At 57.4% G+C, this 24,700-nt stretch overlaps 2 protein-coding genes across 5 annotated transcripts in view; one reads left to right on the forward strand and one right to left on the reverse strand.

Moving 5' to 3' along the window:
- CABP7 (calcium binding protein 7) lies at positions 1 to 10,730 on the forward strand. Its single transcript, XM_025474491.3, has 5 exons — positions 1 to 235; positions 6,543 to 6,686; positions 7,566 to 7,678; positions 7,950 to 8,103; positions 8,331 to 10,730. Exons 1-5 carry the CDS (start codon positions 127 to 129, stop codon positions 8,456 to 8,458), a joined length of 648 nt encoding a protein of 215 aa, XP_025330276.1. The 5' UTR covers positions 1 to 126; the 3' UTR covers positions 8,459 to 10,730.
- Positions 9,806 to 24,700, reverse strand: part of ZMAT5 (zinc finger matrin-type 5) — a 26,826-nt gene continuing 11,931 nt past the window's right edge. For all 4 annotated transcript variants that reach the window (XM_025474492.1, XM_025474494.3, XM_025474496.3 and 1 more), the window contains 5 exons: positions 24,061 to 24,215; positions 19,350 to 19,412; positions 17,884 to 17,964; positions 15,973 to 16,084; positions 9,806 to 10,230 (listed from right to left, as the gene is read on the reverse strand). In XM_025474492.1, coding sequence (XP_025330277.1) covers positions 10,101 to 10,230; positions 15,973 to 16,084; positions 17,884 to 17,964; positions 19,350 to 19,412; positions 24,061 to 24,187 — 513 coding nt within the window. In that variant the 5' untranslated portion in view covers positions 24,188 to 24,215 and the 3' untranslated portion in view covers positions 9,806 to 10,100. The remainder of the gene's footprint in view (positions 10,231 to 15,972; positions 16,085 to 17,883; positions 17,965 to 19,349; positions 19,413 to 24,060; positions 24,216 to 24,700) is intronic.

Here is a 24,700-nt window from a genome sequence, read left to right on the forward strand (position 1 = left end):
CGCTGCCGCCGGGCCGCCCTCCGCAGCCGCGCGCCCCGCCCGCTCCAGCCGCCCCCGGGGCCGCCGCCGGCCCATGAGCCCCGACCTCAAAGTTTGCGGCGGGCGGGCGGGCGCGGAGCCTCCAAGATGCCGTTCCACCCGGTGACGGCGGCGTTGATGTACCGGGGCATCTACACCGTGCCCAACCTGCTGTCGGAGCAGCGCCCCGTGGACATCCCCGAGGACGAACTGGAGGGTGAGTGCCCCGCCGGGCCCCCGCCCGCTGGCCTCCTACCTGTGCGCCCAGGTGGAGCGCGGAGCAGGGGCGCAGGGGCGGGGGGCCGTCCGCAGGTGCCGGCTGCCAGGTGGGCGCTCCGGCGAGCAGCTGCGCGGGGAGTCAGGACCAACTCGCACCTCTGGGTGCCGCGGTGGGCGCAGCCAAGGCGGAGGGCGGCCGGGCCCCTGCCCGCAGGGTCCCCCGCGCTGCGGAAACTTGCCGAGCCCCGCAGCGGGGTCACGGGGCCGCGCAGACCGCGGTGACGGTGCGGCAACGCGGCGCCTGGGGCGGGGGTCGGAGCTGCGCCCCCCGCGCGGGCCCGGCCGGAGCACCCGCATCCTGATCCCCTCCGCGGCGCCCGCCTGCTGCTCTGCGCTCGCATTGACATTCCGCTCGTGTCGCTTTTAAAATCCAATCTGCTCCGGCAGCCAGAGAAGGGGAGAGGGCGACTGCCCTGCTCTTGCCGCCTGCGGGGCTGTCCCCAGTCCCTCCTGCGGCCTTCCCCACTTCCCCACAGCCCTGAGGGGACCCCCAACCCTGAGCGCTGGGAGGGCGGCCCAGGAGGTGGTGGCGACAACAAGTGGCCAGATTGGCTGCTGGGTCGCGATAACCAAGCCCGGAAGGGAAAGGCAGAGGCTGGGACCCAATTCTATGTCCATCCCCCACCCCCCACCCCAGTCACTCTGCCTCTCACCGTGAATGGGGTAGGGAAGGGGCTAGGCAAGATCAGAGCAGAGGTCAGGGGCTGGGGGCTCTGGAAGGAAGATTCTGGGGAGCATTGAGACCCCTAGGGCCTGCAAGCTCTTTCCCTCCTGGGCTGGGGGTGGGTGGGCCTTCCATCCCCCAGATCTCCTAGGGCCCCATGTGGAGTGGAGTGGGGGTTCTGGGCAGATAGAAGTCTTGGACGCCTGCGATCTACTTGTCTGCTGTTGGGTGAGGGGCTAAGATCACCCAGAGGCTGTGCCTCTCTTCAGTTATCTTGGGTCCAAGGGTCTTTGGGGTCCGGGAGCTCATCGGAGCTTAGGGGGGTGCAATTGAGATACCAGTGCTGTCAGGGATGCTGATGGGAGCACAGGGGGAGGCATAGAGAGAGGTCTTCCCTCATCTCCAAGCCGTGGAGAGGGTAGATCTTGGGGGAGTCAGACTTGGTGAGGGGAAGATTAAGAGGGAGAAGGGAGCTGTCCTCCCAACACACACATACACACCTTGCACCATAGACTATGAGCCACCTGCTCCTCTCAAGTCCCCTGAAAGCCTCCAGAGGCTGGCAGAGCCACAGAGATGGGGTCCGCTGTTGGATACGGGCAGAACAGAGAGATGAGTGCTGCTGCTGGATCTCTGGCCTTGAACCCCAAAGCCCTAGCATCTGCCCTGTCTGACCAGGGCCTGGGAAAAGGAAGAGATGCAATGGGAACCAAGAGAGCAGGGGATGGGACACAGGCCGTGTCTTCCTCACTGTTGTCTCCTCCTGCCCTGGGCCACCCCGAACCTCCTGCCAGTGTCTTCCTGCATGGGCGCTCCTCTATCTCTTCCTCCTGGCCACTTGGGCAGGGGGCCACAGTGTCCCCCCCAAAACCCTTGCAGCTTCCACCTCATTCCCTGCCCTTGCTTCCACACCCCACCGTGACTTTGGCAGCGAAGCTGTGGGCCTGGCTGGGTCTCTCCTCTCCTGATCTCCCAGTCCCAGGGTGCAGACCCTGAGAAGCTGAGAAGAGGCTGGGATGCAGGGGTGAGTGGGCACAGGGAGGGCAGTGCAGGGGTAAGAAGGCCGCAGGCTCCTCTCAGGCCGCCTGGCGGACACACTGGCAGGAACCCAGCAGCGTTAGTCACCAGCCACACCAAACGCACTCCCAGCTTCTCTCCTGTCCCCTTTTCCTGGGCCCTGAGGAGCAGGGGGATCCTGGCCCAGGGGAAATCTGAAGGGCAGGCCCTCCTTGGGGTGACCAGGTGGGGGTCGTGAGACAAGCAAATGTCTGGGGGGCCCCAGCCTATCTCCCAGCCTGTGGGCAACTGTAGATGAGGGCAAGAAGTCCTCCACAACTGACCCCCTTCTTGGCTGTAGGCACCCCAAACGCCCTCCTGGGAGACCAAGTCTCTGCAGGCCCCGGTGGTCCTAGAGTGCCAGGGCCGGATGGAAGAAGTGACCTCCCCAGCCCCCCTGCCCCCCTGCCCAGTGCCCTACATTCATGCTCCTGCCCCAGGGGTAGAGAGGCCCCAGGCCCTTTGCTGGGAGGACACCCACCCACCAGTGGGGGATCCACATGTGCGGAGAAGAGGATGCCCGGCGGCTCGGGATGAAATACTGCAGACATTATGTGCCTGCCGCAGAAATCCAGGGGGCGGTTAATCTGAGGGGGAGAGGGACCAGTAAGGGAGGTGGAGAACACAGGGTGTAGATGAGGACTTCCCAGCCAGGCAGCACCAGGTTCAAATCTCTACACCCTCAGCTCACAGAGTGACCTTGAGCAATCATTTGCCTTTCTTGCCTCTGTTTCTCCATCTGTAAAAAGGGCCTGGCATTGCCCCTCCCCAGGGCTGCTGGTGACAGAGGGTACAATGGAGGCACTCATGGAGGTGCCTGGCACACAGCGGGAGCTTGCAGACCCAGATGCAGCAGCAGGGGAGGCCAAGGAGGGGATTCTTGTAGGAGTAAGAGCCTGGAGTGTGGAGAGGATTGGTCAAGCTCTTGAGCTAGGGACCCAGGGTGTGCAGGGGGATGGACCAAGCAGGCAGGATCGCCAAAGGCTGGGGAGAAGAGTCCTTGAAGGTCTGGCAAAGGCACCTGGGGACCTGTGGCCCTGGGGAACCGTGGGTGGTGGTTGGCAGGGTAGATGTGGCTGGCCTGGAGCCTGTCTGACCCCTGAGAAGGAGCGGCACAGGCTTTCCAACTTCAACCTGTCTCGCCCCACCCCCACCCCACCACCCCCGCCACAACATAGACCCCCAGCAGAGCCCCCCAGAGTCTGCAGGGGCACTGAGGCTGGCCCCAGTGGCATCAACAGACGTGAACACCTGAGGGTAGGAGTGGGGTGACTGCAAGCCTTAGCCCAGCCCTTTCCGGCCAGAGAGAAGAGGAAGGAGACAGACAGACAGACAGGCAGACAGCCACCAGGGCAGGGTTCTGAGGCTGGCACCTGGCCTGCTCAGTCAGACAGTGGAGGCTGCATTGAGAGTGGCCAAATAGGGCACTTGGAGCATGGGGGGTGGGGGAGTCCCCCATCCTGCCCCTTTTCCCTGCAAGCCCAGCAGCTGTGTCTGCGCAGACCAGAAACTCAGGGATGCCAGGGGGGGGGGGTGCGGGGCCAGTGCCGCAGGGAATGGCAGCTGCTGCAGAGGACAGGCGCTGCCCCCCTTCCTGAGTGACCTCCAGAGTGTGCACCCCCTCTCTGGACTCCAGCCTCCTGCCAGAGTGCTGATGCCCCCGGAGGCCTGTTGGGCTGCCTCAGGGTCTGTCACCTGCCCACAGTCTCTGGTACATTTCCTCAGGGCTTCCAGAAGAGGATTGGGGGCTCCGACTGAAGCAAGCATGGACTCTGGGGGCCACACCCAGCCCCTGTCAGGGTGGGAGGGACAGCCTGGACCCCAGCTCATTGCAGGGAAGGGGACCAGCATCCACCGCAGGCGCCTGTGTGTCGAGGGTTTTGCCATCCCAACTTGAGATATCCTGGTGGACCTCTACAGAGGAAGAAACTGAGGCACCCAGAAAGATGGGATCCTTGACCCTGGGTTCCTCCTCTCAAAATCAGCCTCTCACCCAGAAATCTGGAGGTGGTACCCTCAACCCTGCCCTTGGCTTGATTCTCCTCTTCTGTGGTGGCCCATAGGTTGGGTTGGTGTGGGGTCCTTGGGGGCTGGACAAGGGGACAAGCAGCATCCTCAGCTTCCCCTCATGCTTCTCGCCTGCTTACGAAGTGGAAAGCAAATGCTTACTCTTACTAGGATTGTTTGTAAACTAGGAGTAAATGGGCTCTGAATGAGGGCCTCACACCAAGTGGTGCATGAACTTTTGCTCAGCTCTTTCCTCTGTGTGCTCCTGATGGGTGTGTTCCCTGAATCAGTCATTCATTCATTTACTCACTAGTTGGGCAGATGTTTATGCTTGACAGACAGCACTATTCCAGGTGATGGGGACCCAGCTGTGAACAAGACCTACCTGGCTCCTTCCCTCATGGCACTCGAGGTCGCAGTCCAATGTGGTCAGTGCAAAGGAAGAGTGGGGTCTGTGGGATCCCAGAAGAAGGCCAGAGTTCTGGGGGGCAGGGAGGATACCCAGGGAGATGATGCTGTCTATGCTGGGAACCTGAGATGCATCAGTTTGCTATGGTGAGAGGAAGAACTTCCAGGCAAGGGAAGCCATATGATCAAAACCGTGGACATGGAGCAATCCTGGTGCTCACCACGGCTGAAAGGGCCCCTAGGGCTGGAGTTCAGGACACCTGAGGTGGGCAGAGCCTGGGGCTGGGTCAGGAGGGCAACAGTTCTGGCCACACACCTAAGTGTGTGTGGTGGCAAAAGTGGCAGACCATGTGCCTGGTCGCATGGTCAGTGCCTTAGTCTCTACCTAGAGACTCCCAGCAATAGGACCCCTTTAGTAGCCTCCATGACTACCGGGCCTCCACTCATACACTTCCGGTGATGGGGAGCTTACCACCTTGTCAGTGGCCCAGGAAAATGCTAGGTGGGAGTCAGCCTGGAGGGCCGAGTCCAGGGTTTATAGAAACCCTGGGGCCTGGACCAGATCTCGCATGCCAGCTGCTTTCTGGCCTGGGAACCCCTGGTAAGACCAGATTCTCAGGCCCAGTCTAGGATGGTTGGAGAAGGTCCAGAGTCAGAGGGTCTGGGGGCTTAGGCAACTCGGCTGTAGCCCACTGTCTGTCTCTGTCTTGGCCTACATGTCCTCTTGTCTAACCTCCAGGCCTTGGGTACAGACACCATGTAGGAAGAACCTGATGTAATTTGGGGCCTCAGCCTCAGCCACCTTGCATGGCCCCCTAGTCTGCGATGGGGCCAGCAGAATCACGGAATAACTCCGTGGGTCAGTTTTAGGGATTCACACAACCTTAAGGCCAGGCTTGGGCCAGCCAGATTCCTGCTCTCACCAGAAACAGCCTTGACCCCAAACTGAGCCTGGGCTGGCTATTTTGCCTCTCCAGGCCTCAGTTTCTAGGCCTGCAGCATGGAGCATTTATCTGTCTCTGCTTCCAAAATACACCCACACCTACATTCAGGGGCAGAATTGTGCTTGCTGAAGTCCCAGCCAGCGGGGACAGCTGAGGCGAAGGCCGGGAGGCCAGGAGGCCAGCAGGGGAACCGAACAAGGATGCCAGAGCAGGGAGGGTGTGAGTGGAGTGAGGTTCCCTTCTCCGCCAAAGGAAAGTGCTCTGTAGGGCTCTTCTTGGCTGAGTGACCACGAAGGGACAGCAGGTAGAGGGAAGGGGAGCAGGGAGAGGTTCGGAGGGTTTCTGGACATCTTTGGTAAAAGCCTTGCCATATGCACATCACTACTGAGCATTCTGCTGCCGGGGTCGGGGTCTGGCCCAAGGTCACTCACTGCTCCCCGCCCAGGCATTGATTTCTCTCCACCCAAGTCACCCAGGCCCTCAGGCCTCAGTCTCCTCCTCTGTAGGGTGCAGAGGACAATCCCCACATCTGAGCAGGCCTGGGCTTGCTGGGGCCCGTCCATCCAGCTTCCGCCTTCCCCTAAACCTTGGGCTGGGGAAGCAGTCTCTGCGTGGAGCTGTCGGCCTGTCAGCCCTGAGCTGGAGCTGGTGGTTGCCTCACCTGGTGCCATTATGGAATGTTGGCTGGAGTTTGCAAGCGGAGCCCAGGGGAGAAAGCTTGCGATGGGGACGGGGACGCGGGGGAGTGGGGGATGGAAGGAGGAGGGGTGGACCGGGAAGCCTGTGGCAGGCACAGAGGCCTGGGGTGCCAGCCAGCAGCCAGCACAGTGGGACTCATGCTTACCCGCCACACGGGGTCGTCGTGAGCACGTCCTGAGAGGTTGTGGGAGCTTGGCACTCAGAGGAGACCCCTCCCCAGGGTGATCTCGTCAGTACTCAGGCCTGGGCACACCTTTGCTGCCTGCCTTGGCTCGCCCCGAGCTCCCGGAAGGCAGCGCTATGGGGGGCACTTGGGCCACCTGCCACTTGTCTCTGACCAGAACTGCAGGGTCTGTAGAGGATTCTCAATGCCATGCCCAGGCTGTGGGGTCAGGGATCCTGGGGGCCTAGGGAGAGGGGTGTTGGGATGGAGGTAAGGTCCCAACATGCTCTGCTCCCCCCCACAGAGATCCGTGAGGCCTTCAAAGTCTTTGATCGCGATGGCAATGGCTTCATCTCCAAGCAGGAGCTGGGCACGGCCATGCGCTCCCTGGGCTACATGCCCAACGAGGTGGAGCTGGAAGTTATCATCCAGCGGCTGGACATGGATGGTGAGCACCACTCTCTGCTTCAGTTTCCTCACCCCTGACCTGGGCCTCTGAGGCTGAGCCCACCCTGAGTGTCTCCTTGAGGGCACCCCAAGCCCAAGGTAGTATGCAGCCAGGTCTGGCCCCATTTCTTAGCCTGGAGAGTAGAGGCTAGAGTACGCCGCTGCCACCAGACCCACACAGAGGCTCTGGCTCTCTTGCTCTGCATTCTGAGCAATTTTAAGATTTTAAGTCATCTCTACACCCCACATGGGGTTCAAACTTACAACCCCAAGACCAGGAGTTGTATGCTCTACTGACTGAGCCAGCGAGCTGTCCTCCGGAGCAATTTTTAAAGTACAGAAAAGTAGAAAGGATGTATTAAATGTCCCAGGTCCCCTCACCCCAAATAAAAACTCATTTAGTCTTATTTGCCACCTGGCACTTTATTAAGGAAAACCTAGTAAAAAAAAGAAAAAGACCAGTCATGTCCGGTCCCCTTTTCCCATCCCCACCCCACCATGGGCCTCCCACCCTGCCCCTCTCCACCCTGAGAGCAGGTAGTGGTCTGGGTAGATTGTGTCCCGTCTGTGCACTGAGAATGTCAGCCCCACAGTCCCCCACCCCCACCCCGGCGAAGGCAGCGGGTGCCGGGGAGCCACGTTTCTGAGTAAAATCTGAGGCTCTCCTGGACGCTCTGCCCACCTGCTGTGCTCCATCACCGCTTTGGTCATATTTGGTGGCTTTAGCAGCCGTCCAGAGCTTGGCAGATGTTAGGTGTCCCTGAAAATAACTCAAGGCTCGGAGAAGGTGGGACCTGCCCCAGGTACCAGTGGCCCAAGGTGGCCCGGGCCCCAGCCCAGTTGTAGGCTGGACCCCTGATTGGACCTGTGCCTGCCCTAGGCGATGGCCAAGTGGACTTCGAGGAGTTTGTGACCCTCCTGGGACCCAAGCTTTCCACCTCGGGGATCCCAGAGAAGTTCCACGGCACTGACTTTGACACCGTCTTCTGGAAGGTATGCCCTGGCTGGTTTGGATTTAGGCTTGTGCACACTGTGGAGGGTTGTATAGGGCCAGTGAATGGTCAGGGCCACACTGTAAAGGGGGCTGGCTATCCCAGGCTTCTCTCCCCGCCCCTCCAGATGTCTTATCTCCCAGAAAAAGAGAAGTGGTTCCCAGTCCTCCAGAATCTGGAGGCCTGTCACTGAGCCTGGGTGGCTGCAGGGAACTGGGTGGTGGCAGTGGTGGTGGCAGTGGCCAAAGCACCATGTCTCCTCCCCCTCCAAGTGCGACATGCAGAAGCTGACCGTGGACGAGCTGAAGCGGCTGCTGTACGACACCTTCTGTGAGCACCTGTCCATGAAGGACATTGAGAACATCATCATGACGGAGGAGGAAAGCCACCTGGGCACAGCCGAGGAGTGCCCCGTGGACGTGGAGAGTGAGTGAACGACCCCTGGTGGCCCATGGGCAGGCCAACTGCTCGGGCAGGGGAGGAGGAACCAGGGTCTGCCGGGGACGGGGCGGGGGCCTGCTTGCCTGCCCCGGCCTCGTGTCCCTGCACGTCCCATGGGACAAGCCCATGTGCGGATGTGCAGGCGGCTCCTGATTCCATGCTTCGCTGTCCCCGTCTGTCTCTCCCTGGTGCTCCCTGGCGGGCGGCCACAGCCTGCTCCAACCAGCAGATCCGCCAGACGTGCGTGCGCAAGAGTCTGATCTGCGCCTTCGCCATCGCCTTCATCATCAGCGTCATGCTCATCGCAGCCAACCAGGTGCTGCGCAGCGGCATGAAGTAGGCACACGCAGTGCCTGGGGCCCACTCCGCACCCACGGCCGCCTGCAGTCCTCTCCCTCTCGGCTCCCGGGGCCACCGCCGCCGCGTGTACTCCAGGGCCTGGACGTCTGGCAACCCCACCCCACCCGCCCCTGCGGGCCCTTGCATGGAGCCATGGCCTGGCCGCGAGGTCCCGGTGGTGGCTGAGGTCACCCCGAGCCCCGCCCGCACCCTGCCACCCTGGCCTGTATGTAGCACTAGCTCTTCCCTCCCACTGTCCAGGAGCTCCTGGGAAACTTAGGAGGCATTCGTATAGGGTCTGGTAGCCGCTGTGGTCACTTAGGCAGGAAGGAGCACCCTGTGCCCAGGGCCACACAGCCAACCTGACCCTGGTCCCTGAGATTTGCCCAGGGCTGTGGGCAGGGTAGAGATGGGGGCAGAAGGCTTCCTCCTAGAGAGGGGGTGAGGCTGAGGTCTCCTGGGCCCTACTCCCTGGCCCAGCCTGAGGAGGCCCTTGGCCTTCTGTGGGGTCCCTTTCTCTGACCCTCCTTAGACTCAAACCTAGCCTTCCTCCATGTGCCCATTGAGGCGAGAGAATTTGCCCATTTCACAGATGAAGAGCCTGAGGCTGAGGGCCCCCAGATTCAGTATCCCCCTTCAACAGGGATTTTCAGGAAGGGCAAAAGCTCACAGCAGATGGGGCATCTGAGGTGGCCCTGCAGTCTCTGCACCCTCTGAGCCCCCCTGCCAGAGGCCCACTGGCCTGAGGCCCACCTTGCCCACCATTACCCAGCACAGAGTCTAGAACTGGAGTACAGCGAGGAGGGAAGCAGACCACGGGCCCGGAGGCTGCACATCACCTGAGCGGCCTGTGCAATCTCCTCATCAGCCAGGGGGCTCCTCCAGGGCAGAAGCTTTGGGAGGGGCCCTGGGTCATGTTGGGCTAAGCGGCTGGTGTAGCCCAGGAAGCTCAGCCAGGCCACTCCCCCAAGTCCAGGGCGTGTCCTTCCGGGTCCCCCAACTTCTCTACACTGTCCAGGCCAGAGACACAGCTCCTACCACGCCCCAGTTGTGCCATCTCACGTTCAGGCACCAGCTCAGCGTGGGCAGACACGGGGACTGGGACAGCAGATGGAGTCCTCAAGCTCCTCTCTCAGATCTGGAGCTCCCTTTCACGGAGGTGACCATCTCAGCCATACTGGCACACCCTGTGCCCAGCCGTGCTGAGCCTCTGCCAGCCCTCTGAGGAGAAGGGCAACAGCACTTCTCACCTAGCAGAGGACTTCATCTCAACCCCAGTCCTGCCTGTCCTCTGACCGGGGCCGGGGCATGGAGCTAAGGGCGCCGGGCAAGGAGGAAGCCACACCACCATGGTGACAGACTTTCTTTATAAACATCCAGAAGGAAGTTTTACCACCCATCTTCTCAAGATGTCCCAAGAGGGAGGGAGGATGGAGCTGTCTGGAGCAGAGCTAGGACCAGGGCTATACCTGCTGGGGCAACTCTGGGGCCTTAGTCAAGCCAGGCCCAGCAGCATGTGGTTTCAGAGGCTCCACAGGGGGCAGCAGGCGGGGGAGAGGCCCTTGGCATCCCCAGTAGCCCTTATCTTTATTGTGACTGACACAAAAGCTGACCAGATGGGGGTCAAAGTGGGGATGAGGGGCTCAGCCCCACTGGACGCTGGGCTGCAGGGGCCACCCCCCGGGTGGGGGTGCCCGCAGGGATGGAGGCAGCTCCTGGACTGGTGGCCAGCCTATGGGGTACTGGAAGATGGTGCTTCTCATGGGTTCAGCCCTAGAGAGAAAGAGAAAGTCAGAGAATTAGAATGGGGCCCTGCCCAGGCCCCGGGCTGGGGCACCTCCCTCCAGCTCCCCCTCCCCACCACCCCAGCTACGGGAAAGGTCAGCTGCTTGCATGACCTTTCTGGAAGGCAGAGCCTCAAAAACATGCAGACCCTTTGAGCCAGTAACCTCACCTCTAGGAAGGAGCCCAAGTGAAATAGCAGGGTTGTGGGCAGAGACTGAGCTACAAGAAGCAGAAAAAGCCTGTGTCCACCTGCGGGGGACTGATTAAATAAATACACATGCACGTCCACAGCAAAGAATGCTATGCAGCCCGCATAAGAATGACGGCAGACTTGTATGCACTGATAAGGAAGGTGTCATGATGTACTGTGTGAGAGAAAAAGCAGCTTATAAAATAATGTATATAGCATGATACTATTTTTGTTTAAAGATATATAACATATATAAATGCATAAAAAAAAAAACCTGGAAGACACAGCAAAATGTTAACAGTGGTTCTATCTGCGTGGTGTAGTTATGGGTGGTTTTTGTTTTTACTTCTTTATACTTTTCAAGAGAAGTTTTACAAGCACGCAAACTTTTGAAATCAGAAAAAAATATTGTCTAAAATTTTTTTAAAAGCCTCATTTCTCACGCTCCTCACTCTCCTTCACCTTGAGGTCCACCACCCTGGAGCTGCCACCTGGGAACCAGGGCCTGTTTGGAGCATGCAACCTGGGTGCCCAGCCAGGGGCCACCCTGTCCTGAGGCAGCCAGCTGGGGTACAGAGGCAGCTTCCTGCCCCCCAACTGCTCCACAGTCCAATGCTTCTGGACTTAATCCCTACTCAGTCTGCTGCTCCAGGGCTGTGTAGCCCCTCACAGGCTATGGAGCACTTTGAACTCACCTGAGAGCTCATGTCTCCCCTATGGGACTAGAGCTCTCACATGGAAGAGACCAGGGGTTAGGGGTGGTATCCATGTGTCCCCCAGTGCCTGGAGCCAGGCTTGGTACAGGGAGGCCACTGAGTGAATGTCTGCTGACAACAAGTAGCAACACTGAGCACTCTTACTGACGCACCACTCTGGGCCAGACACCACGGTCCAGAGAAACCTTAAGCGCCCTCACATGAACCCCGTTTATAGATGAGACAACTGAGGCACAAAGAGTCAGTCATAGGCCCAAGTGACAGAGTCTGGGGTTTTGGGGGGGTAGGGGCTAACAGGCAACGTATACAGGGGCTCCAGACATTGCCCCCCAATCCACAGGCCCAACTTTCAGTGGACGTGATGCCCTGGCAGCTCCAGGCAGGCTGGGATCCAATGGCCAGCCCTCTGCCAAGAGGGAAAGTCCTGGGTCCTCTGAAAGGTTTGGAGAGGCCTCGGGCCTCCGAGGTAGAGGTGGGGGGTGGGGTCAGGAGCCCCGAGGGTGTGCCTGGCTGCAGCTCCTCGGCCCTGACCCCTCAGCCCTGTAGAGAGCCCACTGGAGGACTTCGGGCAGCCTCCTGTTCTGGGAGGCCAGGGAAATCCCCTGCTTAGCTGCGTGCTGTGTGCTGGAGAGCGCAGAAGGCAGCTCCCAGCATGATTTATGGCGCTGGGGAGACTTCATAAACTCCACCAGCCTCAGAGAAGGGTGGGAGTGCGGGAAGCTCCGCAGTTACTGGAAGGGAGCGCCCTGGGGCTTCCCGCAGGGTTAAGGTGACTGCAATTCTCTGCAGAGAGGGTGAGCCTCGGACCCTTCTCTAGAAGATTGGGCAGACTCCAGGGCAGCTGGGGCCTCCCACCAGGATGAGGGCACCCCCTTCATGCGCTCAGACACAGACACATTCCCTGGGCCCCTGAGCTCTTGGAGCGCACCTCTCCAGCCCTGCACAGAGCACAAGGGGACACCGAGGTGCACTGCGCGTGGCCTCTCTAGGGACCTGTTTGCCCCCCTGCACCAGGACAGGAGCTTTTGCTTTTCCCCAGCCATGGTTCTGATGACAAGAAAAGTCTTAGGGAAGCGTCTGGGCCGGAGCAGTAGCGCCAGCCCAGAGAGGGGTACAAAAGGGGAGATTAAGAGGGATAAAGTCACAATCTGAAGAGCCAACAATGGAAAACGGGATAAGCACTGGCCTTGCCGGGGGATTAGTCTGTGTGTCTGAGTCCAGCCTGTCCCTCTTGCCACTGTCTGCTCTCGGCAGATCCCTCAGGGTCACTGTGCTGCGGGGGATGGGACAATGTGCCTGGCTGGAGCGTCACAGTCCCCCATTTCCCTCTTTTACAAGGAGTGTTGGCCTGGCTCACCCTGAAGTCTTTGCTCAGCCTGTGGGGTTAGAGCCCCTGGGTCTAGGTGGCCCCACTGGACCAGGTAGCCATATTCTCCCTGTCCCTCAGGGAGGAGACATACCCAGAGAAGAGGAGCCGCCACACTGGTCCCCACACGGGGTCCACAGCACCAACACCTAGGGAATAGTCCTCCAGGCCGGGGACCCCGCTCCCCCAAATGCTCAGGTGCAGTCAATATGTCCTGAGCCTGCGCCAAGCCCGAATGACAACAATGTGAACTCAGTGCCGTGGGGGGGATGGGGGGGTGGGGGCATCTTAGCTAATGCTTGAAGAATGAGTCTGACTTTGCCAGGCAGAGGTGGGGAGCCAATTCCAGTTCCAGGCAGAAGAAACAGTGTGTACGTGGTGTACAAAACTCAGAAGTGCCCACTGTATCCAAGAAGCCACCAGTGTCCAGTGGGGCTGACAGGCCAGATGTGAGAGGTGAGAAGGTGCCTGCCTGGGATGGGGAGGTGGCAGGGAAGTGCCCTGGTGTCCGTGGAGCTGGGCTGCCCAGTCCAGAACCCCTGAGGCAGAGGAAGCCCAGGAGAGTTGGCGCAGGGCTCGGGGCCAGGGAGGGTTTTAGAAGCTGGATGGGGCTCCTGTGGAGAATGGATGGGAGGAGCATTAGGGAGGCAGACGGGGCAGCTGTGGCCTTCTGGAAAGCTGAGTGGGTGCAGGGCACAGAAGGAATGGTTTCTGCAGGGCTGCCTCCAGGGGAAGAGACTCAGGCAACAGAACAAAGCCGCCCTGGAGCTTGAATCCACCTCCCCCTTGAATCCCTGCAGGGGAGGGGCAGCCACAGGTGGAGGGGCAGAGCCCGAAGCCCATGGGCTAGGGGTTCAGGGATTATTTTTTGTGAGACTGGCCTACTAGAGAGGACCGAGGAAGATGGAAGCAATGATGGCAAAAGTAATGATAAATGGTCACCTCCCTTCCAACAACCTTTTACTCAAGGCCGGACAGGCCTACTCTGCCCAGAGAGCAATTCATTTTGGCTCTGAGTCCTCAGGAGGCAAGTGGAAAGGTACACAAGCACCGAGAACAAGTGGCTGCTGGGAAAAGCACGTACTCCAGAAGGGGCCAGCTTGGGCGGTTAGAGGGTGAAGGGCACAAACAGGGCTGAGACTCCCTACAGTGGTCCCCAGTGGCAGGCTGTCTTCCAGAAATACCTACTGCCATCCCAGCAGCTGGCTACTGCCACCACCACTGCAGACCTCCAGCTGGATGGGGCCCTTGGTGACAGAGGTAGCCCAGGGTCTAGACCAAGCAGGGGCTTAAGCTCTCTCTCAAGTGACAGCTCAGTGCTACCGAAGATAGCAGGTGGCCACAATCTCCTGGAGGGGTTGAGATTCCTCAGCCACACCAATTTAAGGGCACCAATCGCCTTAACTGCCCAGGGCCAAGGGCCAGGTGCACCAGAGCACCAAACGCACCTGATCATCATGTGCTAACCACCTCTACCTGAGACTCTGGGCCTGTCATTCAGCCTTAGTTTCTCGGCCTCATGCCCCAGTCCTCGGAGTCTCATGGTCACAGGTGTCCTGCACTGGATAGCACTGGGACACATCTGTCCCTAGGTGGGGACCTTTGGTCACCCACCTCAACCCACTCCTGCACTCAAGCCAGCCCAGGCACTGGGTCTCCTGAGCCCTTGGGAAAAGCTCAGGAGCTGCCCACGCTTCTGGTGCTCACTCCCAACAGAGGAACCACCAAGTCAGAGCAGGGAGGTGAGCAGGGGGCACAGCTGAGACCCACAGGTGGCCAGGCCCCAGCCATGGGAGAGTGGGGAAAGCCTTAGAGTCCTCTGGGCGCCACCAGCCAGCCCCAGCCCTATGACACATGGGCTGAGGGAAGCTGGCACTTGGGACACGGTCCCTGGACAAGTCTCAAAGGGGGCACTCTCCTGACCAAAGTCACAGCCACCTCAGACAGGACCAGAAGGGAGGGAGGGAACTCTCCAACATGTATGTCTGTACTGTGTTTTTTTAAGGTAGGGAGAAAAAAATGACACAAGTTTAAACGAAGCTAAAAAACAACTAAAATTTGGGGTGCTCAGGTGGCTCAGTTGGTTAAGTGTCGGACTCTTGATTTCAGCTAAGGTCATGATCTCAGAGTCCTGAGATTGAGCCCAGCACTGGGCTCTGTGCTGAATGTGGAGTCTGCTTAAGATTCTCTCTATCTCTCCCTCTACCCCACCCACCCCAAGCTCACAACTCATGCTCCACCCCCACTCTCTCTCTCTCTCAAAAAATAAATAAAACTAAAAGTTAATTTTAAAAGAGTTGAACAAAAAGCTCTCTTCATGGGGTCACAGAGAAGGCAGGAAACTTAGCTTCTACCTCCCAGTAGAGCTCAGAGGCAAGGCCTCACCCCCAACTGTCCAACCAGGCTCCCTAGGCCCAGGCCAGGCTGTTGTCGCATGAGACCACACCATAGAGACAATCGGGTCTGAAGCCCCACTGCAAGACAGGCAAAGTGAGGGGCTGCCTGGGTGGCTCAGTGGTTGGGCGTCTGCCTTTGGCTCATGTCATGATCCCAAAGTCCTGGGATCGACCCCCACATAAGGCTCCCTGCTTAGTTGGGGAGTCTACTTCTCCCTCTCCCCTTCTCTATCCCATTAGTACTCTCTCATAAATAAATAACTAAATAAATCTTCAAAAAAAAAAAAAAAAAGGCAAAGTGAGGCAGCCCAGCACAGGCAACTTTACAAAGTCAGCTCACAAGCACATCCAGTAGTCCCTTTCCTCCCCTCTCCCTCCTTTGACACCTGGTGGAAGAAGCCCAGGAGCCCTGGGACAATAGGCAGCAACAAACCTGAGGGCCCCTGACCCAGGAAGCTCCACCCACTTCTAAGCATATTATATTTAGTGCAGGGCCCAGGAAATAGGTAGGCTGACCCAGCCCCAGCCCCCTCCTCAAGGAGGCAGTGAGACAATGGCAGTGAGCTGGTCACATCTATGAGCAATCCCAGCTCTGCCTCTTAGCCCTGTGCCTGTGGGCAACTCACATCTTCCTATGAGCCTCCCCTCCCCTTCTGCAGGGTCGGGGTAACCATGCCTATCTGGTAGGGCCCTAGAGGAGACAGTGCAGTGACTGGCACACTGAGGCTTCAGTAACCACAATCTGGCCGCTCCCTCTGGCAACAGACTTGGTGATGTCGAGTCAAGTTGGCTTGGCCACCTGCCTCCCCTTTAGCCAGTACAAATGTCAGTTAAGGGAGGAACCACTAAGGCAAGGGGATGAGGCTTGGGAACAAGAACCTTTAAAGGACTGCCCCTCAGCCTCTGGCCAGGGCCTGGGGACCCAAGACTCCCAGTGAAGCCCCTCTGAGGAGCTCTGTGGGGGCATCCTTGTCTGGCCCTGGGCAGGGCAGTTCAGCTTCCGGTGAGGGCAGGCTGGTTCTCCCAGAGGGCATAGGAGGCAGGGACCCAAGGGGCCTGTACCTGCTGCTCGGAGCTGAGCTCAGCCGCTTGGCTCTCTTTTCCAACCAGTCTTCCAGATGGCCCTCAGGGAGTTCGACAACATCTAGTGGCCACTCCCTGGCCCGCCTCTCCTCTGCGGAGACAGGGAAACAGGCATATGAGAGGCACATTCACCACCGCCCGACCCCACCCTCCCACAAAGCAGCCAGAACCTTCTTGGGGATGGGAGTACAAGTTGGGAGGGCAGGGGCAGAGAGCCTCTGGGCAGTCCCTACCATGCTGCTACCTTCCTAGGACTGCCCCTCTGGGCCTCGCTCTGCTTCCTCATTAAGTGAAAATAAAACACTAGCTGGCTCCCAAGCTTTTTGCAGTTGGACCTAAGAGAAAGCGTTGTAGAGAGACTGGTCCGCAGGAGGGGCTCAAACCTGGGGGGGGGGGGGGAATGTGGGCAGCAGAACAGGGCAGAGCAGGGTTTGAATCTTGGCTCTGCCACTTGCCAGGTCTCTCTGACCCTTGGTGGGGGAAGGAGCCTCAGCCTTCCTGGTTTTTCTTTTCATAAAATGTCCTATAAGAACCTCTTTGCTCATTTTAAAGTGAGCAAACAGCTCAAACAAGCCAGGTGTGAGATGGGTCAGAGTCCCCGGGAAGACCTGGGATGGGGCCTGGGGCCAGAAAAAAACAATCATCCTTGGGGACCAAGGAGGGGGCCGGGGCCTGGGCTGGCACTGCACACGTCATCCCACTTCACCTTTATAAGCAGTCACGTTCGTCAAATCAGGATCCTGCCTCCAAGAGGTTTAGCCATGTGCCAAGGTCACAGGGGATGTGGCAAAGCCAAGATGATTAGAGCTGCTGCTGAGGGTGGGGTACACCTCTGCCCCCAGGCCCCTTGGGCCTCTCCCATCCCTGTGTCTCCCAGGCATCATCCGCAGCTGCAGGCCCACTGGCCTATGCTCTCTCTGCCATGGCCAAATATTCCCTGAGAGCCCACGGCCAGTGAAGAACTGGAGATGCCACCACTGCCAGGACTCGCTGGCGAGGCCAATGGGGCCTCACTTCTGCCCTGGCAGAGCTCCTGGAAACCCTGTGTTTATGCCAGAGCTGTGGCCCCATAGCCATGGGCTCCCCAGAGTAGGGCGGGGCATGGCCTGAAGGTTGTGACTGGTCAGAGGGGAGTAAGGCCCACTGGGGGACAAGGGACAAGGGACACCCACTGGCTGCCCTGAGGCCACCTGGACAGAGGGAAGAGTGGGCAGCAGCATCCTGGGAGGCCAGAATTGGCCTCTCACCTGCTGGGGGCTCATGGGAGGCCCTTCCGCTCTAGGCTGGCTTCTGTTCCTCCATCTGTTCAGTGAGGGGCTCCCTGAGATCAGCGAAGACCATCTAAGTGGAAATGTCCTTGGTTCTCTAACTAGGTAAGTGAGAAATGAAGTCCCCAAAAGCAGACATGGCAGTTTCCAGTGGGGAGCTACACTTGTTACAAGGCCTAAGAATTCTGTGGGCAGGGAAGGTATCCTCCTCATCTCCCCTTTGTCCCCAGAATGCGGTAGGGGATCTGCCTGGTGCCGAGGAAGGGCTCAAGATAGATGTTACCCGATGGAGGGAAGGAGGGAGGAGATGTATGAATGAGAAGGGCACAGATGAGGCTGAGGCACACCCTTCACGGCTCCTGGACAGGAAAGCCCCACATGTCACTTTAAACCCAGCAGGGAACACAGATGGAAGCTCCTCTGTTCCTTCTCCTCTTATGCCTGTGCTGCAGCGGTTTGGAGGCATTCCTGACACCCACCCCATCACCTGAGGAAGCCCTCAGCTTATCCCCACAAGGTGGCCACAAAGAGAAGGAGGTGGGGAGGCACAGGGCAGCTTTGTGGCCCTATCCCCCCTGCAGCCCACTTCATGCCTCCACCCAGGGTCCCTGCCCAAACACACCCTCCACCTGGATACTCAGTTCCTGCAGGTCTCTCTCTGACATGTGGGAAAATCTGCAGTTGGAGCCAAAGTCACACTGTCCTGCAACAGAAGACAGGGAAGATAGTTACTCACTGCTTAGAAGAGCTCCCACCATGTGCTGAGGGGCACCCTGATGAGGGTATGAGCCTCTAGAATTACAGAGTAACAACCCCATCCCCAGAGAAAAACTTGGAATCTCTCTGGCCCCACCCACACAAGTAGCCAGAGCGGCCTGTCTGGTCACTCTGCCCTACTCTCAACCCTGGAATCAAATCCTGAAGCCTTCTGTGATAGCGGTGTACAGGCCTCTGTAGGCTTGTCCATTGTCACTACTCTCTTGGCCCCTAGCTCCCGTTCCCCAGCCTCAACAAACCACAGGTAGGTCCCTGAAAGGGTCATGCTTCCTCTCTCTAATCCAGGCCATTGTACACGCTGTGCCCCCTGCCTGGTGCCCACCTGCCCATCTGGCTTGCATGAGCTGCTGGACTGCTCCCCAGAAAGGCTTTAATGGTAGCTTACCAAGGACGCACCAAAGCCCGGGGTGGCTTTCCCAATCTCAGCCTGGGAGACTAACATGTGTCTCAAAATAACAGGAGACGAGAGGTATCCTAAACCAGCGTCACCTACCAGTGGTGTTTTCACATCCAAGTGAAGTCTGTTGAGGAAGCCCTTGACGTGCAGGCCTAATGACCAGTTTAGGGGCAGCCCCATCTCCTGAGGGGAGCATGGCCAGTCACTGGGCTTCCTTTGGCCAACAGCACTACCTCTCCCCACCGCCAAGCTCTCTTTCATACCATATTAATCACCATGGTCTCCTCTTTGCCTTGGCTGCCAGGAAGCTCAGGGCCAAATCCTTAGAGAATATACAGGAACTCAAAACAAGCATGGAGGAAACTAATCACTCTCTCAGCTTTGTCTTACTTTTTGTATCCTTATTTTCATCTGCTCTTGGTTCCTTCACTGACTGAGGTTTTTACGTGTTTGAACTACATGCACCTTTATTTGGTGGATATTTAGCAGTCAAATCAACACTTGGCATCCTTGGCTCCAATTCTGAAGCTTCTTGTCAAACCCATTACCATCTCCAGCTTTGCCTGCTGGGAAGTAGGGCACAGTGGAGAAAGGGATCCCAGGCTAACTTAATTAGCCAGTCGATCACACCCATCAGTGTCTCCTAGATTTGCCATCTCCCAGTGTTTACTTGTTTTGGGTGGGCCAATAAAATCACGTTCTAGGTCTGAAGAGCTGAAGAATCAGGCCCTGGAAGTCCCAAGGCACAAACCTTGGGAAGGCCTCAAAATGACATTAGTTGGCTAATGTACTAAGACCACAAAGTAGACTTAGGATGGTGGCTGGGGTAGGGCAGAGACTTCCGCAGAGGTCTAAGCAGGCCAGATAGGGCATGCTGATTCCTGGAGGAACCTGAACTGAGTAGAACACTTTACCTGTCAGTAGAAACTTCCTGCAGGGCCGTTTGTTCTGTTCATCTAACAAGATGGCAGCTGCATCTGCAAGAACAGAGTGTCTGGGTTCAGACTTCAGCAGCATACAGGCACTTCCTACCCCCAAGATCAGGAGAGGAAAGAGTTCCCATCCACAGAGGAGCGTAGGAGGGGATGACCACAGGTGGGGATGCTGGGCAGAAGCATCTGAGCTTTAGGTGACCTCAACCCCTCTCATTCCACCCAGACCCAGGCAAAAGCAAGAACCAAGTTTTAGGTGTGAGGTTCTTGGCTTTGACCATACAATGGAACCACCTGGACAGTTTTTTCATTTTTTAAAATCCTGGTACCATAGACAACTTCATACTGTCTTTGCAACTTCCTGTGAGTTTATAATTATGTCAATATAGAAAGCTAAGAAAAACCCTCTTGGTTCCCAGGAAGCCCATCAGAAAGCCCTGGGGCTCAGATGTCACTCCACAGCCAAGGCTGCAACCAGCTGCTCTCTGCTCTCTCCTTGCCCCTGTGAGCTGCAGGTTCTCGGAGCCACAGCCAGGCCAGCCGCCAGACCCCACAGGACTTCCCAGCAATCTTTCTGGATGCAAACTTTAACCCTGGTTTCCTCTGATTTTTCTGACCATTATTTTCATCATATATTTATGGTTGAAGTTTTTTGTGCTTCTCAGTAGGTAAGGAACCAATCAGTCCAAATCTGTAAGACAGGAATGTGCCCTGACTCAGAGGCCCTGATGTCACCCTGGGGGCTTGGGCTGGACACGTTCCCCATTGGTTCACTGCCTTTTCTAGAGGCTGCTGGAGTAAAGGAAATACCACGGGTTTCAGAGTTCAAGTACACTTGACCCCAGGCAAGCTGCTTAATCTCTCCAAGTCTCTGTTGCCCAGAGACTTGGGCATGTTAGTTGTTCCAATATGTAAAATGCAAGGAAAATCCTCCTCTGGTAGGGCTGCTGTGAAAACTGAGTAAGGTAATGGATGCAGAGCACTTGGCAGAGGTGGGTAGTGATTCCAAACCCTGATGGCCTGTTAGAATTGCCAGGAAAGTGGGGCCGGGAGCAGCTTCAGCATCACATTCCCCAGGTGACACTAATGTGAGGCCAGGGCTCAGAACCTGTCATGGATGTGCAACAAACAGTGGCAGTTCTTATTTCGTGTCCTCCTCACAAGCCTCCTGCACAGTGCAAATGTCCTCATTTTGCAGGGGGGAAAACAGAAGTTCAAACAGGAGAAAGGGCACACAGTCAGGAAGTGGCAGTGCCAGGTTTGAATCCTGGTGTGTGACTCTAAAGCCCCTGCTCCTCCCCACGTAGTTGCTGGTCTCCTGGTGGCTGGGTACGTGGCTGATTCTTAGGGGAGCTTCTCCCTTCCTCGCTTCCCCAGGCCAGGCAGCCAGTGAGGGTGGGCTGCTACGGTCAGGAGTTGGTTATCAGAGGACTCAGTCCGGGTGACCTGGTGGAGTGTGGGTGGGGCCAGCAGGGTAGGGGGTGCCCAACTGTTAGCACTGGGCCTGTCAGACTCACCCTGTCCAGCTGGTGCCAGACCTTCCCAGGGGAGGCAGGCTGAAGGGGAGCGTGTGAACATTACCCAGCCCCACCTCCATGTCCCAGAGGTAGGACAGCTGAGCCTGGGTGGGGGTCTGAGCCTGAGTTGTTGCCAAGGCACCCTGGCTGGAGGACTCAGTGTGCAGAAAAATTCTAGGCTGCCCAGCATCTGGCCAGTGGTTCTTAACCCCAACCACATGGCAGTATCACCAGGCAGCTTTTAAAATACAGGAATCCTCAGGCCCATCTTTCTCAGGTTCTGCTCTAATTAATCTGAGAGGGAAAGCATGAAAATTGTTCAAAGCTCCTCAATGACTCTGAAGGGCACCCAGTACTGAGAACCCGAACCCAGGGCCTCCATAAAGAAGGCATGCTCCTCCACCCAGCACTCAAGGCTCCTCGTGATCTGACTTCACTGGTCCTTCTTGCTTCATCTCCCAAAATTAACAGCTGCCCTGGTGCCTGGTGTTTGCTCGCTCATTTAGATATTCATCTAACAAACATTTACTGAGCACGTCCTGTATGCCAGGCACCATGCCAGGATGAGGATTTAGTTGCGAATAAGTCAGACCTGCTTCTACCTTCTGGTCCAACAGTCACACTAAGCCATGTGGACATAAACAGGGAACAGCTAACACGCACCAAATGACCTGACCTCACCCAGGGGTTAGAGAGGCCATCCTGAGGACACTTTGCCTGGGTTGAGTTCTGAGATGGAAGGGCGAGGCTGAGGGCAGGGAGGACAGCAGGAAGGGCATGCCCACTGAGGGGACAGTACCTGTAATGCCCAGAGTGGGTGGAGCTTGGAGGGCGAGGTGGGCAGGGCACGGAAGCCTACCTAAGACAGGGGTTCTGCCCAGAACACACTGTTGTAACTGGGGGTGAGATTGCCTAGGAGAGGGGCCCTGTTTTATTCACCTGTAAGTCTTCGGAGCCTGCCTGGGAGCTGAGGACATGCTAAGTGCTCACTGAAATAAAGGGCCTGAGGCCAATCCTTTTGTGGATGCACATTGTTCCTTAGGTGCCACAGAGTCATCAATGAAAACACTGAGCCACCGTCACTCCCTCGGAGGTGGATACAGTTGTTGCAGCTGTTTTACAATTGGCAGAATTAGGGCCGCATTGTTAGTGAGGGACGCCGTGGGACAGGTAGTCAGTCAGTCCAGCTCCAGGCCTCATGGTTGTCCTGGCCATGGCAGAGGCATGGCCAGCCCCTCTGGGGGTTAGGGGACTCATCGAAGGCCATGACGCTGGGAGCAAAGTGGGTGTTGAGTCCTAGCCCAGACTGGGGTACCATGTGCCTCCCCAAAGTCTGTGCGGTTTGCTCAGGTAAGCTGGAGCCCTGGGGAAGCCTCGTCAAGTGGAAAAGCTCATATGCCACCTGTGGGCCCAGGGTCAGTAAATCTACCTTTAAGTGGGATCTCCACCTACCCAGCTGCCTTGCGGAGCTGCCCTAAGGACTGAATGTGCCTGGGGATGTGTGAGGACACTAGGAATGCAGGGCCCCTGGGAAGGGGCTTTTGGCACCCACTCTTTCATCTTTCCTTTAAGTAATACGATAGCCTCTACCAATCAGCCCTCGACCCAAAGACCACCTGTTCTCACCTAAGAATCTGGGGCTGGGGGCGAACACCAAGGTAATCTTGGGGCCTAGCTCCTGCCAAATCACAGTCCCCACTGGACTTGACGCGCAAGGAGCCTTTGCCTGAAACCAGAGACAGAAGCCTCCCAGGCACCTAGGAGACGCCTCCGCCACTGAATTCCCTTCTGTCCCGGCTCTCAGCCCCTTACGACCTCAGCCATGCCTGGCTTGCTGAGCAGCCTGGCCATCCTCCACACCCAAGCCTCTGAGCCTCAGCTTCCTCCTCAGAAAGGAGTCTGGGAGAACTCTGAAAATACTGTGCCAAGGCCCCACCCAAACTTGCCTCTGGGGATGGGGTCAGGTGACCAGCGTTTTTTATTTCAAGGTCTCCAGGTGATCCTAACTTGAAGGGTGGAGCTCTGCTTTAGAGAACTGCTGATAAAGCAAATGACAAACCACAAAAGTCTCCCAGCATGCAGCATGCACTCTATAAATGTCCACTCCCTTCTGGTGAATTCTGAGTCTCAGACCAGGTGACTCTGTCTCCCCTTTTCCTCCCCTCTTGGCTGCTGAGACTCAGCTCTTTCCTTTTGCTCTGGGAATCCTGCTCCCCAACTCATGAAGCATTGGCCCTGCCCCAGTTCATTCTAGAAGCTCCAGGCCCACCCTGACCCAACCACGAAGCTTCCTTTCTGTTTCATTGGCTCCTGGCTGGCCAGCCAACATTTCCCTGGCTGTTCTTCAATGTCTATGTCTGATAACAGCAGGGCAGCAGCAGCAGCAGCTCCTTTGTAGTGAGCACCTCGAAGATGCCAGGCTCTGTGCTAGGTGCTTATGGCCTGAGCTCATTTGCTTTGGTAGCACCTCCTCTGAGAAGCCTTTCCCGGAAAAGCCCTCCCTCCGGCAGCTCCATTATTCACCTGGCCAGCCGGTCATTCAACAGCCACTTACTGCACCCCACACGCACACAGCAGGCAGTCATCACTGTCAAATGTAGCTCTGGTCATGTTGGCCACTGCCTAAAGCCCTTCATAGACTGTCCTCAGCCCTCACTCCGGGGACAAACTACCCTCCTTACTGTGGCCTCTGCAGACTTAACAATCTGGCCCCAGCCCTGCCACCGCCTTCAGCCCCTACCACTCTCCTCTCCTGCTGTATCCAGCCATACCTTCTCTCCTCTTCTGGAAGAGCACCTGATGCTTTGCTCATGGCCGCCTGCTTCTGCATACCCTCTGCCCCAAATGGTGTGGCTGGCTCTTCCCTATCTTTCCAACTGTTGGATCAAACAACATCTCCTTGGAAAAGCCTTCTTCCTGGCCACAGTATCCCCAGGGAATGGCAGAACAGCACCCTCCCCTGGGCCAAGATTACTGGGGCAGGAGCTCACATTCCAGCCTGTCCCTCTGAGGGCCCATCTGCCCCTAGGGGCCAGTGGCCACACCCTTCTCTTTTTTGCTCCTCAAAGAGCCCAGACCAAGACTGGCACTGGCCCATGGCATTTCCTTGTCTGACAATAAGAAAGATTGGAGACCTGCCCTCCTCTGGCCCCACTGCCTAGCCAGCCAGCACTCACCTCGAAACATGTCATACCAGACCTTCTTGGCCTTGAGGTGCTGTAGCCCATTTAGGTGCTTCTTGCGGTTGTGGAGGTTGTCCTGGAAGGAGCGGTTGCAGTAGTCACAGAAGTAATGCTTCCCCATGGCCACCTACATCAGGTGCTGCAGCTGCCTGGGAACCCCAAAACACTCAGTCAAGGGTATGGAGGAAACGCCCCACACCAATGCCCATGGTGATGAGGGAGCAGAAGGCAAGCTGAGGACAAAGCACAGGCTGACATCCCACAACGTCCACTCCCCCTAATCCCGGGTGGGATACATGTGACATGCCTTGGGCCCTTGTGGCTGCCCTACGACTAAGGGAAGGGAAAAACAAGTGGTGAATTGACAGAGATCATAGTCCTGTAGGACCCGAGTCTCCATCAGTTTACAAATATCTTAGTGATTTACAAGGAAAAAGAATTCTTTTTTTTTTTTTTTTTAATGATTTTACTTATTTATTCATGAGAGACACAGAGACTCAGGCAGAGGGAGAAGCAGGATCCCCATGGGGAGCCCGATGCTGGACTCCATCTTGAGGCCATGGGATCATGCCCTGAGCCAAAGGCAGATGCTCACCAAAGGCAGTGACCCAGAACCTCAGTGGGTGACACCAGG

The sequence above is a fragment of the Canis lupus genome, chromosome 26, assembly GCF_003254725.2.
Source record: "Canis lupus dingo isolate Sandy chromosome 26, ASM325472v2, whole genome shotgun sequence".
Classification (NCBI taxonomy): Eukaryota; Metazoa; Chordata; class Mammalia; order Carnivora; family Canidae; genus Canis; species Canis lupus.